Source organism: Mustela erminea, chromosome 6 (genome assembly GCF_009829155.1).
Source record: "Mustela erminea isolate mMusErm1 chromosome 6, mMusErm1.Pri, whole genome shotgun sequence".
Classification (NCBI taxonomy): domain Eukaryota; kingdom Metazoa; phylum Chordata; class Mammalia; order Carnivora; family Mustelidae; genus Mustela; species Mustela erminea.
The window spans coordinates 108,101,200-108,119,391 of record NC_045619.1 but is presented as its reverse complement, the minus strand read 5'-3'; the positions used below and the strand labels follow the sequence as shown (position 1 = coordinate 108,119,391).

Here is an 18,192-nt window from a genome sequence, read left to right as displayed (position 1 = left end):
GAATAACAGCTATTCTTTGTTGTGTATTTTCCCATTTAGCACAATGAATATATCATGCCAGCCTTTTCTGGCCTGCCAGGTCTCTGTCGACAGGTCTGCTGCTGGCCTTATGTTTCTACTCTTGTAGGTTAAGAGCATTTTGTCCTGGGCTGCTTTCAGGATTTTTTCTTTATCTCTGAAATTTGCAAGCTATTATATCTTGAGGTGTTGACCTATTTTTGTCGATTTTGAGGGGGTTTCTCTGTGCCTCCTGGACTTGAACGCCTGTTTCCTTCCCCAAATTAAGGAAGTTAAAACTATTCTCATTTTTAAAAATTCTCTTTTTGTTTTGCTGTTCCGACTGGGTGATTTCCACTGTTGTCTTTCAGATTGCTAAGCCATTCTTCTGTATCATCTAATCTGCTGTTGATTCCTAGCGTATTTTTCAATTCAATTATTGTGTTCTTCAGCTCTGTGAGTACTCTCTGGTACTTTCTTATATTTTCTAACTCTTTGTTGAACTTCTCACTGTGTTCCTCCATTCTTCTTTGGTGAACACTTTTTATTATTATTATTATTTTTTAAATTTTTAAATTTTTTATTTTTTATAAACATATAATATATTTTTATCCCCAGGGGTACAGGTCTGTGAATCACCAGGTTTATACACTTCACAGCACTCACCATAGCACATACCCTCCCCAATGTCCATAACCCCACCCCCCTTCTCCCAACCCCCCTCCCCCCATGAACCCTCAGTTTGTTTTGTGAGATTAAGAGTCACATATGGTTTGTCTGGTGAACACCTTTATGACCATTACCTTGAACTCTACTTTGTCTGGCAAATAACCTGTCACCATTTCATCAGAATTTTTTCCTCCTGGGGCTTTATCTTGTTCTTTCATTTAGAAGATATTCTCCTGTCTCCTTATTTTGTTTGATTTTCAGTGTTAGTCTCTACATATTAGGTGGAATAGCCACCACTCCCCGTCTTAAGGTGTAGTCTTGTGTACATTGTGTACATTCCATGTGTACATTGCATATGCCTGGAAGCTTTGGCTGGCTGGCTGGACCTGAAGCCAATATGTCCTGGGGGAGTCCAGGGGTGCACTATGCCTGGATGACCCTGATGGAATGGCTTGAGCCTAAGCAGGCACTGGCTGAGGTATCTGGGAATACACTGAAACTGGAGGTCACCTTGGCAGGGTGGTTGGAGGTGGGGCAGGGATGGGTGGAGGGTTATCTTGGGGAGAGCTGGTGTAGGTTAAGGCTCATTGGAGTAACCCTAGCAGGCCAACTAGAGCACCTGGACCCTGCTCCCATCTGCACTATCAAGGTGGAGGGGAATGTAAACAATGGTGCTTGTTGGTACCTCCAACTTGAAGAGAACTCCAGTAGTTCCCCTTCCTCTGCCATTTAGTGGATATAAATGGATTTCCTTCACTTATAGTGTTGTTGCCCTTTAAGCCACTGTTCTTCCTGTGTCCCAGGTTGGGTGAATTTGGGTATAGTGTTCTCAGTGTTATTCTTCCTCACTGCAGGTTGTTACATTGCTTTGTTGGAAAAGGGTTTCCCATAGTTACCATATCTTAATCTTTCCTGTCATTTTCTGTGTGGTCCCTCTAACCTTTGTTGTGTAGAAGTTGTTCAATCAGCACTCAGTTTTTCCAGAAGAATCACTCCATATGTGGGTGTAGATTTGGTGTAGCCTTGGGAGGAGGTGAGTTCAGGGTCTTCTTATGCCAACATTTTGGACTGCCTCCCTCAGCCTTTGTTTCTCTTTAGTTTGGCAGCGTAACTTGAAACATTTTTAATTTTTTAAAGATTAGCTCATTATTTTAACATATGTCTTGCTAGCCTCATTCTTGTTTCCCTTCATTTTAGATGTTTCTATTATTTTCTGGAAGGATTTAACTGAGAAAGGCACTTCTCTGCTGGATTATTCACTGAACTGAATTTCTACACATCATTATCTTTCTTATTTTACCAATGAAGGAGCTGAAGTAGAGAGAGAATAAATGACTTATCACATTTTAAACAAGCTTCAGCAGCTGAATCTGAGGCAGGTGGTCTTTTGATCACATTCTACAAAACACTATAATAAGCTAGAAGCTGTTTGTGAGCAGTCACATCTTTATAGGTACATTCTATGTAGCTTTTCCCACATAGTGGTTCAGAAATACTCATCATCTATAAAGACAGTAGATTATCTCAGCCAGGGCTGCTGCTAGCAGTTTGTAACTTTGTACAAACCAGAAGGTATCCCTTCAGGTGAACATGGACCCGAGGGAGCATGGCCCAACCAGTAGAGCACAGGTGAGATCTTAAACCACACCTGTTGGCTGGCTGAACACCTTGATCCAGGCACAGCTTGTACAATTGTATGTGATGACTTTGACCATAGTCACCATTTGCCAATACGACCCCCTTTTGACAGTTCTAATTTAAAAAGAAAGTTAAGCATTTGAGAGATCGACACAGTCAGTAACATTCCATTTTGATGGGGTTTAGCCCTGCTTTAGGTAACATTCATCATCTTATGCTTTTTGAACTATAAACGATGACTTCAAGATATCATCCAGAATAATTTCTAGAAATTAATGGAGTGCTAGAATTCAAAGTAAATATGCTAGAGACGAAAAAACCATTCAAGGAGCAAAGGAAACAAGAGTAGGCCAGGCCTCTTCAACATCCCTGGATGTGAAGGTTACCACTGAACCTGTGCTCTGATACTACCCAGAATGGGAAGATCTTGGGAGCATTTTGCCAGCTGTTGGGTTAGTCTGCTAGATCTTCTAAATGGTTCTCCCAGTAGCCCTCAGATGACCCTTACCTTCTGTTTTAATCCGCAGGGCTGTCCGGACCAGGGCAAACAGGGTAGCATTGAACATGACTGTCCCATCACTGTTCAGAGGCATGTTCATGGAGACCAGGCGCTGGAGGTTAAGAGGAGGCAAAGTTGGTGATTATAGCAAACAGTTCTCAAATGATCTACAGAACCACCATGGCAGGAGAGTGCTGGGAGGGAGCCTTCAAACTTGTGTGCAAGTGTCAGCAGCAGGTAGGGGTTTGAGGCATGGGACACTAAAATGTATTCAAAACCTCTTCTGGGGAGAATTTCAGCTCTCCCATAAGTACTCTCACCCTTCTGTACCCAGTGAGGCAGGAATGGAATTTTTCCTTATTAGACCCTTGCTCCCACAAAGACATGTTAAGCCCACCCAACACCCTCCTCAGCTCAAAGGTCTACTCAGGCATATGGATACACTCTCTACTGGCATGCCAGACACTTGCCAGGAGCCCACCTGCCAGCCAGCATTCATCCAGAGCCTTGCTAAGAGAGACAATAATGGCAGGTTTGCATTGCAGGAGGCACAGTGTATCCTCTTTTCTGTATATTAAAAAAACATACCTCTGCATCAGGCTGGGTCAAAAGCTTGTTGACTGGGTGAATTGCCCTTTTCTCTCCTTTCTCACAGGCCCAAATTGCTGTTGCTGCATTGTGCCCTGGTGTGGGGACTCAGCACACAGCAGAGTAATTATGAGAAAGAGGACCATGAAAGTTATTCTGGCATTTGCTCTCAAGATGTGGTCAAAGATGTTATTTGTTAGATCACATGGTGTCCTCTTATTAATCATAGTGCCAAGAAGAGTTATAATTTTCCTGAGTGATGGGTCTTCTTGACTCTCATGGACAGTGTGAATTGTGGAGCAGTCACTGGGAAGCTGAACACATTGGTAGCCTGTTCAGGCCCCTTTGGAGGCTGTGATGGATGCACTATCACCTCATGCAGGCCACACTTGTCCCTGCTATTTTGTCCATTGGGCTTTGACTTTACATTTAACTTGTGCTTTTTTCCCCTCCTCATATCTTATATAACCTTGGAAGTCTTCTAAAATTTTTTTGGGAACAAAGTGGAGATTTAGGTGAGAAAAAACTGAGCAAAATGGAGCACAATTCAATTCTCTATTTCCCATGAATGGATTATCTGGAGTTGAGGTTTTCTATTTGTGCTTCTTCTATACAGCTCTCTGACCTCACTTCCCCCAACCCCTTTCAGCTCATTGTTATTCCAACAGGGAGTATGGAATGGTGGGAGTGGGAATTAAAAGAAGAGGGGATAGAGTAGAAACAGTACTCTTCAGCAACGGCTACCTGGTTGAGATTACAGTGAGGTAAGAGAGGTACCTGAGCACACAATTTATGCAGTGTTCACTCTCAAGGTCATGTGAGGGTCACATGAGCAAGAGTTGGGTCTAAAGACTCACTTAGAAATCTGATGAACAAGATGGATCCTCTCTTTGGTACAATTTGTGAGTGTTTCAGTGATTTTGTACACGATTTTAGGGCTTTACAGGTCCCTGAAGCTGATGCATGGACCCTTTAATAGCCCCCTGATCCCAGGAGGAGAACCCTTAATCTATTCATCCTTGGCTGAAAGTCTTCCAGGATGACTAGGTGGTAAAACCTGATGGGACTGGGCATGTGGCTTGTTGGATCATGAGGCATTCACTTCAGTTTTCTTTTAGAATCTGAGGGTTTATTGTTGGAAGGAACCTTACAATATAATCTGGCTCAGGACTATTTCTTTAGCACATAAAATATTATCTTCACTTTCTTAAAGTATCAATGGCCTGACCAAGGTCACAAGACAAATAAGCTTCTTCCCTCCCATATTTTCTTTTTCTCCTGTGAAACCAGATTATCTCTTACTTTGCAAGCCACGCGGTGAGGGCATAGCTTCCCAAAACCCAGTGGGGGCTGAATCCGCCTGAGCAGGGTCACCACATCCAGGTGTTTGATCCGACCCCTAAAAAGAGGAAAGGCAGAAGGAAAGATCAGTCAGAGGGTCATGGTTTCAGCCTGTAGCCCAAGACTCACGTATTAGACTCTCCACAGCTGTTGCCCTATTGGTTAATCTCAGTGCAGCATTGCAGAATTGCATGGCAAAACTCTAAAACCAATATATACATGTTTAGATTTTAATGAGCAATTTTCCACCAGTTCTATGTTGCAGGTGGGAGGAACTTCAGGTAGCGCAATGAGATTCTCACATATACTTGCTGTGGCAATCTAAATATGTCCAAAAGGCATTTATTAAGTGTCAACCAAATGTAATTGACCAATGAGGGTATCCTTGTACCCAAGGCAGGAATAGAGTTGAGATCTACTTGACTCTAAACATTTTAACTTGAATACTTACTAGTTACTCTTGACACAAGGATCTCCCATCCTTCTATTCAACTGAAAATAGATATGTTTTTGACTTAGTCAAAGATGCTTGGCCTACTATTGCTGGCCCTTGACCCTTGACCCTGGGGTCTGGCACAATTCAGTGTTTCTAATCAATCTACCCAACGCTAACCTGTGTTGAACCTCTTCTGTGGGTATGGTCACACTGTGTCCTCTGGGCTTTGGGAATCAGTATTTCCCTCTGGGAACTTACTTGGCTTCAGGATCATACTCTGCCCAGATTCTTTTAAATTCATCTAGATGATGGGGACCAAGAATTGACCAGTCCCTTGTCAGGTAGTCAAAGTTGTCCATGATGACAGCTACAAAGAGGTTGATGATCTGCAGAGAACAGAGATATGAAGCGTTTCTTGCCACTTAAATCCACTTTGCCAGTTAGTGCCATGCATGGCAGAAGCCTACATTTCTGAAGACCAGCTCTATTTACCATTTAAAATATCAGCCCCTGGATATTTGTCTCTTGGCTATGAACCTGACACGGGTCTCCTCGGAATGGTGTGGGATGAATCCCACATGAGGGCTGTAGAGTTTCCCTCATACCAAACTTTGGGTAGGGTTGCCAAGGACAGAGGGCAGCTTTCTCCACCACCTTTTTTCACACTCCTCATCAAAGTATCCAAAACATGTCGGTTGCCTCTAGCCCCCCCCCCCCCAATATCCCTTCTGTCCCCTGGGACACTGCCACCATGACAAGAGCCAATAAGAGATAAGAAAGGTGCTGGTTGGGCTCACTCTGGCCCAGGGCTTTGTGCCCTTTTCTAGTGGTTGGACACTGCTACTAACTGAGTCTTTCCAAGCTGGTTCCTCTGACTGCAAGCTGCAGGGATAGATAGAGGGCCTGGGCTGCCTTGAACTGCACACTCATGATCTGTGGCTGTTTAGTCCCACCTCTGCTTACCAGGAAGGCACAGAGCATGTAGAAGCTGATGAAGTAGAAGACCGCGAAGCTGCTGCCACAGGGAGTTTCACCTTCTGTGCTGTTGCTGGGCTCCGACTCGGGGGCACACTTCTTTCCTGGCATGCAGGCCAGCATGATATCCTGCCATGCTTCCCCTGTGGCACACCTAGGGGAGAGCGGTGAGAGAGTCCACAACCCGTGGGGCCCATCTCATATCTCTGGATCTTTTCTTCATCCCTTGCCCCATCCTCCTCCCCCAGAGGGAACTACTAAATTGAATTTGGTGTTTATCATTCCCTGAATGCTCTAATGTTCACTAAATATGAAGATACATGGCATTGTTTTGAATGTTTTAAAGCTTTCCATAGATGGGAACAAACCACCTTTTCTGAAAAGTTCCTCTTTTTGCCATTCATATTAAGTTTTGGAGATTTATCCATTCGGCTCTCATTTATTCATCTTAACTGCCATATAGCAGTATATTCTATGTATATACCAATTTTTAAAAAAGATTTTATTTATTTATTTGAGAGAGAGCAAGAGCATGAGCAGAGGCAGAGGGAGAAGCAAACACCTCTCTGAGCAGGAGCCTAATGTGGGACTCGATCCCAGGACCCCAGGATCACAACCTGAGCCAAAAGCAGATGCTTAACTGACTGAGCTATCCAGGTGCCCTGTATATACCATTTTAAAAGACCTGCTGTCCTGTTAAAGCTTTCCCTTTTCTTTCCTTTTTTGCTATTACAAAGAACCCTGCAATGAGCATGCAGGTCCATGCCTTGATATCTGCTTAGAAAGTGGAATTTCCAGGTGAAGTAGGTATGTCTTGGTTTTCACTAGTTATTGCTGCTTCTCCAAGAATTATGCTCTTGTCATCAGTGTGGGACAAATGCCATTGCTCTGCAGACCTGTTGACTTTTTTTTGTTTGTTTTATTGAGGTATAACTGACAAATAAAATTGTAAGATATTTCAAGTGTCCATCATGATGATTTGATTCAACTCTACATTGTGCAAGGATTCCTCCCACCTAGTTAATTAACACACTCATCACTTCACAAATTTATTTTCTTTGATGAGCACATTTCAGATTTTAGCAAATTTCAAGTATGTAATAGGGACACATTGTCTTTGATCACCATAGATCTTCAGACCTTCTTTATCTGGTAGATCGAAGTGTGTACCCTTTTACTAACTTCTTCCTATCTCCACCCCATCCAGCTTCTGGCAATTCCTTTTCTACACTCTGATTCTATGGGTTTAGACTTGTCAACTCTTTATATTAGTGAATTTTTAAAAATGTTGCTCATATGATGGATGTGAAATGATATTTCATTGCTGTCTTAATTTGTGTTTAAATAGTTAGTGGGTTAAGAACTTTTATTTCACCTTCTGTTGAACTGCAATGTCCATATTTTAGTCTGTCTCTCGGGTTGCCTTCTGGTTCATTTGTCGTCTTTTTAAAAAAATATATTCTTTCTATTATCATTTGTCATTTACATGCATAACAAGTACCTTCTTTCCGTCTGTGGCTTGTCTACAGCCTTATTTATGGTGAAGCCTATTTATTTTAATGAATCTGAAGTTTATTTATTTATTTGAGAGAAAGAGATAGAGAGAGTTAGCTTGGGGAGGGGCAAAGGGAGAGGGAGAGGATCTCAAGCAGACTCCCCACCATATGCAGAGCCCAACAGGAGGCTTGATCCCATGACCCTGAAATCATGACCTGAGCTGAAATCAAGAGCTGGACATTTAACCCACTGACTGAGCCATCCAGGAACCCCTGATGAATCTAAAATTTAAGTTTCACTGTGTTTTTTGCCATCTTGTTTGAAGAAATCTTTCCTTATTCTAGGTCATAAAGATATTCTCCTATATATTCTAAAAATCCTTAAATTTTGTTTTATGTAATAATGCATTAATCTGGAATGTATTTTTGTGCTTAATATAAGGTAGAAATATGCTTTATCCTTTCTGTGTAGATAACCAATTTGAAATATCCTTTCTGACATAAATTATATTTCCATAGATGTGTGTGGGTCTTGTGTTGCCTTTTCATTCTATTCTGTAGGTTTATTTGTCTCTGTTGGTACAAATGGATCACACAGTCCTAATCACGAAGCTTTATATTAAGTCTTGCTCTCTTATAAACAGTGAGTCCTTCCACCTTGTTGTTCTTCAAAATTGCCTTGGCTATTCATTTTTCCTTTTTTCTTACACAGACTCGTTAGAATCAGCTCATCAAGTTCCGTGAATAATCCCACTGAGAGTCTTATTGGAATTGTATAGATTAACTTGGAGAATTTGATATTTTGGTAACATTAAGTGTCCCAGCCATCAACATGGCATATCTTTCCATTTGTTTAATGTCTTTTAAGAAATTTTTATAGTTCCCCATGTATATCTTTTGTTAGATTATTTCTAGGTATCTTATTTGAAATAAATAAATAAGATGTTATTATAAGCAGTACATTTAAGAAGTTATATTTATCTGTAAAAGATTTGCTGAATTCTCTTAGCTTTGCAGTTTTTCTTGTATAGTTTACTTAGGCAATTAATTTTGAAAAGAGGTTTTATTTTATTTTTTTTTATTGTAGTAAAATACACATAACAAAGAATTAACCATCTTAACCATTTTTAAGTGTTTCATTTACTGGTATTAAATACATTCACCTTGTTGTGTAGCCATTACCACCATCCAGCCCCATAATTTTTTCATCTTGTAAAACTGAAACTCTGTGCCTATTAACTAATAAGTCCCTGTTCTCTTCTCCCCACCGTCATTCCAGACCCTGGCAACCACGATTCTACTTTCTGTGTTTACAATTTTGACTAAGTACCTAAAATACGTGGAATCACATAGTATTTGTCTTTTTGTGACTAGCTTATTTCACTTAGTACTGTCCTTGAGCTTCAACCCTGTGGTAGCATATTGCAGAATTCCTTCCTTTTTCAAGGCTGAATAATATTTTATTGTGTGTGTGTGTGTATATATATATATATATATATATATATATATATATACACACACTACATTCTGCTTATCTATCACCTATCAATGGGCAGTTGGGTTGCTTCCACATAGGTGCACAAATATCTCTTCTATTCTTGGTTGGGATATATACCCAGAAGTGGAATTGATGGATCATATGATAATTTTATTTTTAATTTTTGGAGGAACCATCATATGATTTTCCACAATGATTATGTTTTTTTATATCCTGCAACAGGGCATAAGGGTTCCAATTGCTCCACATCCTTGCCAACACTTGTTTTCCATTTCATTTTGTTTTGGTTTTGGATAGTAGCCTTCTCAATGAATATGAGGTAGTAGCTCGCTGTGGTTTTGATTTACATTTTTCTGTGGTTAGTGATGTTAGGCATCTTTTCATGTGCTCATTGCTCATTCATGTATCTTCAGAGAAATGTCTATTCAAAATCTATTCAAGTCTTTTGCCCATTAAAAAAAAGATTTATTTAATTTTAGAGAGAGAGTGTGCTTGTGAGTGTCAGTAGGGAGAGGGGCAGAGGAAGCAGGGAAGAAGCAGACTCCCCACTGAGCCAGGAGCCTCCCATGGGACTGGGTCTCAGGACTCTGAATCACAACCTGAGCCAAAACCAAGAGTCAGGTATTTAACCAACTGTGCTATCTAGGTGCCCCTGGATCTTGGAACTTTCTGAGGACCAAAACCTTGACTATCTTTTCAGTTTCTATTTGGTTAATTAAAAAAATTAAATTAAAAAAATTCTTTTTAAGATAATTTTGTGATTTATATTTTCCTACATAAAATCATCTACTTTTAAATTTTCTCATATATTGGCATAAATTTGTTCATAATATTTTATCATTCTAAAAATCTCTTCCATATCTATAATTGTGTTACTTTTCTTATTCCTGATGTGCCTTTCTTAAAAAATTGGTTTTGACAAGAGTTTGTCTATTTATTGGTCTTTTCAAAGAACTTAGTTTTAGGGTTTATTGATAAATATTTTTGTTTTATATTTTATTAGTGTCTGCTTTTATTTTAATAAGTGTATTCTTTCATACTTTGGGGTTATTTGCTATTCTTTTTCCATTCATTAGTTTGGTTATTATAGATTTTATAAAACAAATTTTAGCTCTGAAATTTTCTTTGGTATTGATTGGCGCATTTTGTAAATTTAAGATGTACTGCTCTAACTCTTTAATTTCTAAGAAGTATATAGCTTCAGCTGTGAGTTTAGAACAGTGACCCAAGGGGCATCTGTGTGGCTCAGTGGGTTAAGCCTCAGTCTTCAGCTCAGGTCATGATCTCAGGGTCCTGGAGCAAATAATCCTAAAATTTGTATGGAATCAGAAGAGACCCCGAATTGCTAAGGAAAAGTTGAAAAACAAAAATAAAACTGGCGGCATCACGTTACCTGATTTCAAGCTTTACTACAAAGCTGTGATCACCAAGACAGCATGGTACTGGCATAAAAACAGACACATAGACCAGTGGAACAGAGTAGAGAGCCCAGATATGGACCCTCAACTCTATGGTCAAATAACCTTCGACAAAACAGGAGAAAATATACAGTGGAAAAGAGACAGTCTCTTCAATAAATGGTGCTGGGAAAACTGGACAGCTATATGTAGAAGAATGAAACTCGACCATTCTCTTACACCACACACAAAGATAAACTTGAAATGGATAAAAGACCTCAACGTGAGACAGGAATCCATCAGAATCCTAGAGGAGAACATAGGCAGTAACTTCTTCGATACCAGCCACAGCAAATTCTTTCAAGATATGTCTCCAAAGGCAAAGGAAACAAAAGCGAAAATGAACTTTTGGGACTTCATCCAGATCAAAAGCTTCTGCTCAGCAAAGGAAACAGTCAACAAAACAAAGAGGCAACCCACGGAATGGGAGAAGATATTTGCAAATGACAGTACAGACAAAAGGTTGATATCTAGGATCTATAAAGAACCCCTCAAACTCAACAGACACAAAACAGATAATTATATTAAAAAAAGGGTCCTGGGATTGAGCCCCTCATCGGGCTCTCTGCTCAGCAGGGAGCCTGCTTTCCCCTGCTCCCTCTGCCTGCCTCTCTGCCTACTTGTGATCTCTCTCTCTCTGTGCCAAATGAATACATAAATAAATAAATCTTAAAAAAAAAAAAAAGAACAGTGGCTCAAAACATTTAAGTGGGTAGATTTTGGAGGAACTACCGATTTTATGGTTAATTTCTAATTTTTGTTGTATTGAAGTTAGAGATGTTTTAGAATTTATTGAATTCTTCTTTGTGACTTAAATCTTGGCCAATTTTTATGAATGTTTCTGGGTTCTTAAAAACAAAGTACTTTTTTGGGTCATCTATTGATTACAAATTTACTTAAATTTATCAGTTGTATTTTTAGATATTTTTTTTACCCTTTCTTTTATTTTGTTCTATTTGTTCTGTCATGTTTTTACATGTCTCCCATTGTGTGTGTGTGTGTGTTCATTTTCCCCTTATCATTCATTAGTATCTTTGATATGTTTCCATGTAGTTTTATCATTGTTTTGTAATCTTAGTGGATTATACCTTTTATCAGTAACAAATATCCCTCTTTGTATTGTTTAATGCTTTTCACCCGGAATTTTATTTCTTCTGATGTTATTACTACACCTGTTTTTTTTTGAAGTTTTATCTGGTATTCTTTTTCCATTCCTTTATTTTCCCATTCCTTTATTTTACTCTATCATAAACAGGCTGCAATTAGACTTCTTGAAGTCAACATTAGAGTATCTATCTTTTATAGAGAAATTGAATTTTTAGTGATTAATTTTTGTTTTTATCCCTACCATCTTGTTTTATTTTCTAATTTTCTTTTCCTTCCTCTCCCCTTCCCATCCTCCCCACCCCACCTTCCTTCTTTTGTCTTTCTTTCCTTTTGCAGAATTGTTAAGGCTTTCCTTGTGTTTTTTTTTTTTTCTTTTCCATCTAGAGATTTGGAATATATATATTCCATTTCTGTTTCTCTAATGGTTTACCTTCAAATATTTAATATACCTATTTATACACTTTCCACTGGCTGTGTATAGATTGAACAATATCTGTTTCTTTTCCATAAACAAGAGAAGAATGTCAGCACACTTTCATGTTTCTCATTCTTCCTACCTTGTTGAGATAACATAGGATTTCACTTCCAAATTGCTATTAAGGTTTTGGAAATTTTACCTTAATAGTTATTATTTTTTATTAAAAAATTTATTACAAAAGTTTTCAACCATATACAAAAGTAGAAAATACAAAGAAACCCCATGTACCCATCACCCAATCCTAACAATCATCAATATTTTGCTGTGTGTGTTTCATCTACTTCCCCAACAACCCCCTTTACCCTTTTTGGTTGGAGTATTTTATTTTATTATCTTATGTTATTCTTTTGCATTCTCACCTTTTAAAAATACTGAAAGAGGAGGGGCGCCTGGTGACTCAGTTTGTTAAGCATCCGACTTTTGATTTTAGCTCAGGTCATGATCTCAGGATGGAGACTGGGCCAGAGCTTAGTGTGGGCCCAGCATGGAGCTCCCTTCTCAGTGGGGAACCTGCTTCTCCCCTTCTCCCTCTGCTCCTCCCCCTGTACATGCACACACTCTCTCTCCCTCTCTCTCTCTAAAATGAATAAATAAATTTTTTTTAAAAAATTGAGAATTGACACACAATGTTACATTAGTTTCAGGGGTACAACATAGTGATTCCATAGCTCACCATGACTGTAGCCACCATCTGTCACCATATAACAGTATCACAGTACCACTGACTATATTCCCCATTCTGTATCTTTTATCGCCATGATGGGATATCTTGAAGCAAATCCCACACCTCATGTAATATCATTGTATCAACCCTAAATACTTCAATATGCATTCTGAAAATAATAAAACAATATGTTTTACATAACCACAAAATAATTATTACACTTAAAAATTAGCAATAATTATTTAATAAATAATACCTCCCTTAATAATTATTTAGATTTAATATGAGCTTTATGATTTCTTTGCTCATAACTCATAGCTATAAACTTTATGGTTACTTTACTAATACCATTACTCTCTTCATTCAATATCTTAGATTAATTTTTCATTCTGTAGAAGGGTATCCTTGCATAGTTGTTTCAGAGGTTTATGTAAGGGAGTAAGCTTTCTGAGCTCTTACACATTTGGAATCAATTTTGCTTTGTTACTTGAATGCTAATTAGGCTGTATTACAGGCATCTCCATTCAAAATATATTTTCTTAGGGTGCCTGGGTGGCTTAGTCAATTAAGCGGCTGTCTTTGGCTTAGGTCATGATCCCAGGGTCCAGGGATCAAGTCCCACATTGGGCTTCTTGCTCAGCTGGGAGTCTGCTTCTCCTTCTCTCCCTCTGCCTGCTGCTCTCCCTACTTGGGCTCTCTCTCTCTATGTCAAATAAAAAGATACACATATATATTTTCTTCATAATATTGCATACATTATTTGTCTTCTATTATGTACTTTTGTTAATGAGAAGTCTAAGGAAAATTGGTATTTTTTGAAAATAACTCACTTTTTTCTCTTGGATGCTTCTAGGGTATTTTCTTTATTCTTGGTATTCTAAAACTTCTTCATACTGTGTCTGATGAAGGGACTTTTTGACAAACCTATTTGGCACTTAGTAAGCCATTTCAACCTGAAGGCTCATATCTTTATTTGAAATTTTCTTTGATCATCTCTTGATTTCATTCTTTCCATTCATTCTGTTGTTTTTACCTGAACTTGTATTAGAATGATAAATATTAACTTTTATTATAACTTTGATTTATATTAACTTTTATTTATATTTTATATGTATTTTATTTATATTTTCAATCTTTTTGTCTTTTGTCCTTATATATAAATAAATGTATATTTATATATATTTTATTTATATTTTTAATCTTCTGGTTCTTTTGGCTGTATACTGAGAGAACCCTAGATTTGATCCTTCAGCCCATTATTTCATACTTTAGCTGTGCCATTTTCTGAATATTTCAACAAGGATGTTTTCCTGAGTTGTCTCTTTAATTTGTTCTTCTTAATAATGACTTAATATTGACTTCTCCTCTGCCTTCTGTTTTTTAATTCAATAGATGTAATATGCTCTGCAGCCTCTCTAAAGATATGAATTATATTTATTTTCAAATCTTATGGCTTTATATGTTCTTTTTCCTCCTCTTGTGCTCATTCATCTGCTAACTGAGGATTATTTATCTTTATTGGTATTCGTTTCCCCCCAAATACTTTGGGTTTATTATTGACTGTTCTTTGTGATTGAGGACCAGTTCACATCTCTGCAGATCAAGTTCTCATTCCAGAGCCTCTCTGGGGACCATGAAAGAAACAGAACATGTGCCGCCAGGGGAGGTGGGGAGGTAGCCCCTCTTTGAGGATAGGGGTCCTTGGGGGGACCTGCTCTACTTCTCAGACCCCAACGCCCGGGAGCGTGATGGCAAGTGCTGCTCCTTTCAGCTTGTGAGCATAAGCAACTGCTCTCCAAACACAGGTCCTTTGAGGAGCCAGCCTTGTCATGGCCCCAGGTCTCTTCCGGGCCTTTTACCTGCCAATCCTGGAACTGCTCTCACTTCTTCCATAGACCACACATTCTTGGGGATAGGTTTTCCTTAGATCTCGTTCCTTTGTCAGTTGAATTCCTTCTGGTTCCTTCCATTTAGAAATTCCTTGTTCATTCATAGCACTCTTCCATGGTGTTGTTTTTTTTTTTTTAAACCTTCTTTTTTAGTACTGTTATGGGTTTATTCTTTTAAGAAATACCTGCTGTCATTAAGAAATTTAGGAAAGGAGGGGAGAGGGAGCCATGTGCTCAGTCTTATATCTGGGTTCAGCTCTGGTATTTAAATATGGCACAGGCTTAAGTGTTGTTGTTAGATTGTGGATTACAGCGGCCTTTGTGTTCTCAAAGTCCACCATCTGAGGGAGGTGGTAATGTCTCACTGATATTTAAAGCGTTGTCATTTTGATTTAATACATTTTGAGTAATAATGATACTTGGGCTTGGGTGTGGGGAAAGGATTCTGTAGAACTCGGTGAAGGTGGGGCTCTCTGAGAGAATGGATTTCTGGATCTTCTGGAAAGGGACCCCGGGAATGGCAGGGAGTTCACTGCCTCTCCCAGTGCCATAACATGTAGAGTATATAAGCTGGAATGGATTTTAGAAATCATCTGGTCCAGGGATGGGGTAAATAGTTCTCATCTACCAGCCCCGGTCTAGATGGTCTAGATAGTCTCCTCTAGCAGCCCAGCCTGTGAGGAACAGGAGAGTGAGAAGGACCAAGGGGACAGAGCAAGGGGGTCATTAGGAGTCAGAGGAGGAAGAAGGAGGCTGCGACATGGACTCACTCAGTCAGAAGCCGGCTGAGAAACACTCTTGACCCCAGCTAGGCCTGAGGCCGTGGACTTCTGGGAAGGGTGAAGGCTCTTGGCTGGCTTAATGAGGAGGACACTAAGTTCATGAGGACATAATAACCAATAGAGCACATGGCATTGACATTGGCAGCTGTACTTGTTTGCAAGGGAACCGAGACTCAGAGAAGTTAGGTGTCTTACCCAAAGCGAATGTGTCACAGGCTTGGCTTTGAGCTGTTTGGCTTCCAGACCAGGGTGCTGTCAGTGTTTGACTTGTGATCCTCTAGCATTTTGGGGGGGGCTACTGGCAGGTTTGTCAGTGACCAGTGTGCCGCTCAGTGGGAAGTATTACAAATAGCACCGAAATGCCAGCTTTCTAGTACAGGGAGGGAGATCCACCATCTTTTCCCTCCTTGCCTGCTCCCCTGGAAGGGTTCCCTCGCATTCTATGTCCAGACCTCAGGGCTGCGTCATGGAGGTGTTTGTAAGCATCTGTCCTCAGAGACTCACCTGAAGAGAAGCAGCACAGCTTGGGGAAAGGTCTGGAAGTTGTTGTTCCGGTTGATCTCTGTGGTGTCATTCAGGGCAATTTTCCCAAACACCTAAGCAGGGGGAGAGAAAGTAGATTCAGCGAAGTGTGGGCAGACAGATTCCTAGTTCCCACCCATTGTTCAGTCGTCTCTTCAGAGGTCTTGGCTGACTGGGAGTCAGGCCAGCCCAATAGCTGAACTGAGTCCCCTGGTGTGACCCGACAGGGCCTCATGGGGGCAGGAACCTGCTGCCCCATCCAACCTCTGATCTCCATCCACCACACTGGACAGATGTAAGAAGAAAAATACCCATGGGTCCTCCAGAGAGGTCCTTCCAGGCAGCGGGGAGCTGGGCTGAGAGCAGGTGGACACTGCTACCAGCCCCATGCTTCTGTTTGGGCACAGAGTGCTCTCAGGTGTCCTTTTTGGTTACAAATTCTTGAGAATATATATTTTTTCTCTTTAAAAAAACTTTATTGAGGAATAATTAACAAACATAATTGTATATATTTAAAGTGTACAGTGTAGTGGTGATTTGACATACAATGCTTGTAGAATCATTACCAAGACCAAGGTAATTAACACATCCATCACCTCCCACAGTTAACATAGTAGCTGTGTGTGTGTGTGTGTGTGTGTGTGTGTGTGTGTGTGTGTGTGTGGTGAGAATGCCTAAGATCTACTGGTAGCCACTTCCAAGTACACAGCACTGTTACCAATTACAGTCACCATTAGGTCCTCAGAACTCAAGCCTCTGGCCTCCTTTTTGTTGCCATTTCAGCCCAGATGTCTACTCTTCTAAATTCAGTTCTTGGATTTTGGCGCAATCTGAAATGTGGGCAAGCTTAATCTATCCCTGAAATTAGTGGTCCCCTTATTTTTTTGTGGCCTGTTAGAGCTATGCCTATCTGAGAAGCCGTTGCCCTTGGTGAGGTGGCAGGGTGGCTCTTTTTATCTAAGACTCTGGCCTAGGAACCCGGGGTCTTTCTGCAAAGAATAAACAGGGGAATCTTCCTTTAGGAGCCACTAAGGAAAAGTCCTGGCTGGTGTGAGTGCTGGGCTCTGGCGTTCTCGGGAGCCCCCAGGAGAGGCTGGCTGGAGAATGCCGCTGGCTTGGAGGTAGGGGAATGTGTAGTGGGCACCTGTGAGGGGAGGCCCTTGAAACTGCTGCGTGTTTGATGGGGAGAGCTTGCCAGCCTGACTCCCGCCTTCCCTCCTCCCTCCCTCTCCCTCCTCCTTCTTTCTTTCCCTTTCTCCTCCACCCTTCTCTGTCATTAGCCCCTCCAGAACGGTGCTGGGTGGGGGCTAGTTCTCAGGCTGTCAGACCTGGGCAAGGGGAGGGGTCTGTTTGACACACCCTTCGTGTTATTCTCTGGAAGGACCTGTCTCTCCTGAGGCCCTCAGTGTCAGTCGGGGAGTGGTTTTCCCTACAGAGAGCAGAGACCAGGCCCAGGGCAAAGCGGAGAGAAGTGAGGGCAGCACATGGCCGTTCACCCTGCTACATGCAGGATGCCGTTTGAAGGGGTTTTCTAATCCTTCTGACCTTCTTGGCCTCAGAAGTGGAAGCAGAGGGAGGGAGCGTGGGGAGCAAGAGGGAGATGTCTGGGAACATGGGCCTGGAAGGCGGGAAGAGAAGTAGAGGCCGAGGAGCAGTGGGCCGGCTGTCCTACCTGCATCCCGATCACTGCGTAGATGAAGAACAGCATCACTATCAGAAGAGCCACATAGGGCAGGGCCTGGAAGGAAGCACAGGAGACCATGTGAGGCTGGTGGGGGATGGCTGAACAGATCCCTTCCCGGGGAGTGTTGCGACCTGGCTTTTGGGGGGGGGCACTTTCAAGAGCCCCCACAGAAGATCTGGGCACCAGGAAAAGGCCTGAACCATGGCACTGACCTCTCATTTTCCCTTGGTTTCAATCACCTGAGAAGCAGTGTGGTGCACGGAGATAAGCAGGCTGCAGAGTAACAGATACATATAGTAGGATACCGCTTTAGTAAAAACAATCAAGCATGAACAAATGTCCTCCAACTAGACATAGGCCTTTGTTGAGTAGGGAGAAAGCCGTGAAGGATACACCCTAGGGTTTCCTGGGGAGGTGTGGGTGGAGGCAGGTTACACCCTTCCTTTACGTAGCTCGATGATATCCTGCTAGT

The 18,192-nt window shown here is 40.9% G+C and overlaps 1 protein-coding gene across 39 annotated transcripts in view; it reads right to left on the bottom strand.

Moving 5' to 3' along the window:
* CACNA1C (calcium voltage-gated channel subunit alpha1 C) overlaps positions 1 to 18,192 on the bottom strand; it is a 732,665-nt gene that overhangs the window by 33,445 nt on the left and 681,028 nt on the right. For all 39 annotated transcript variants that reach the window (XM_032349974.1, XM_032350007.1, XM_032349985.1 and 36 more), the window contains 6 exons: positions 17,709 to 17,774; positions 16,019 to 16,110; positions 6,132 to 6,297; positions 5,427 to 5,554; positions 4,694 to 4,790; positions 2,813 to 2,915 (listed from right to left, as the gene is read on the bottom strand). In XM_032349974.1, coding sequence (XP_032205865.1) covers positions 2,813 to 2,915; positions 4,694 to 4,790; positions 5,427 to 5,554; positions 6,132 to 6,297; positions 16,019 to 16,110; positions 17,709 to 17,774 — 652 coding nt within the window. The remainder of the gene's footprint in view (positions 1 to 2,812; positions 2,916 to 4,693; positions 4,791 to 5,426; positions 5,555 to 6,131; positions 6,298 to 16,018; positions 16,111 to 17,708; positions 17,775 to 18,192) is intronic.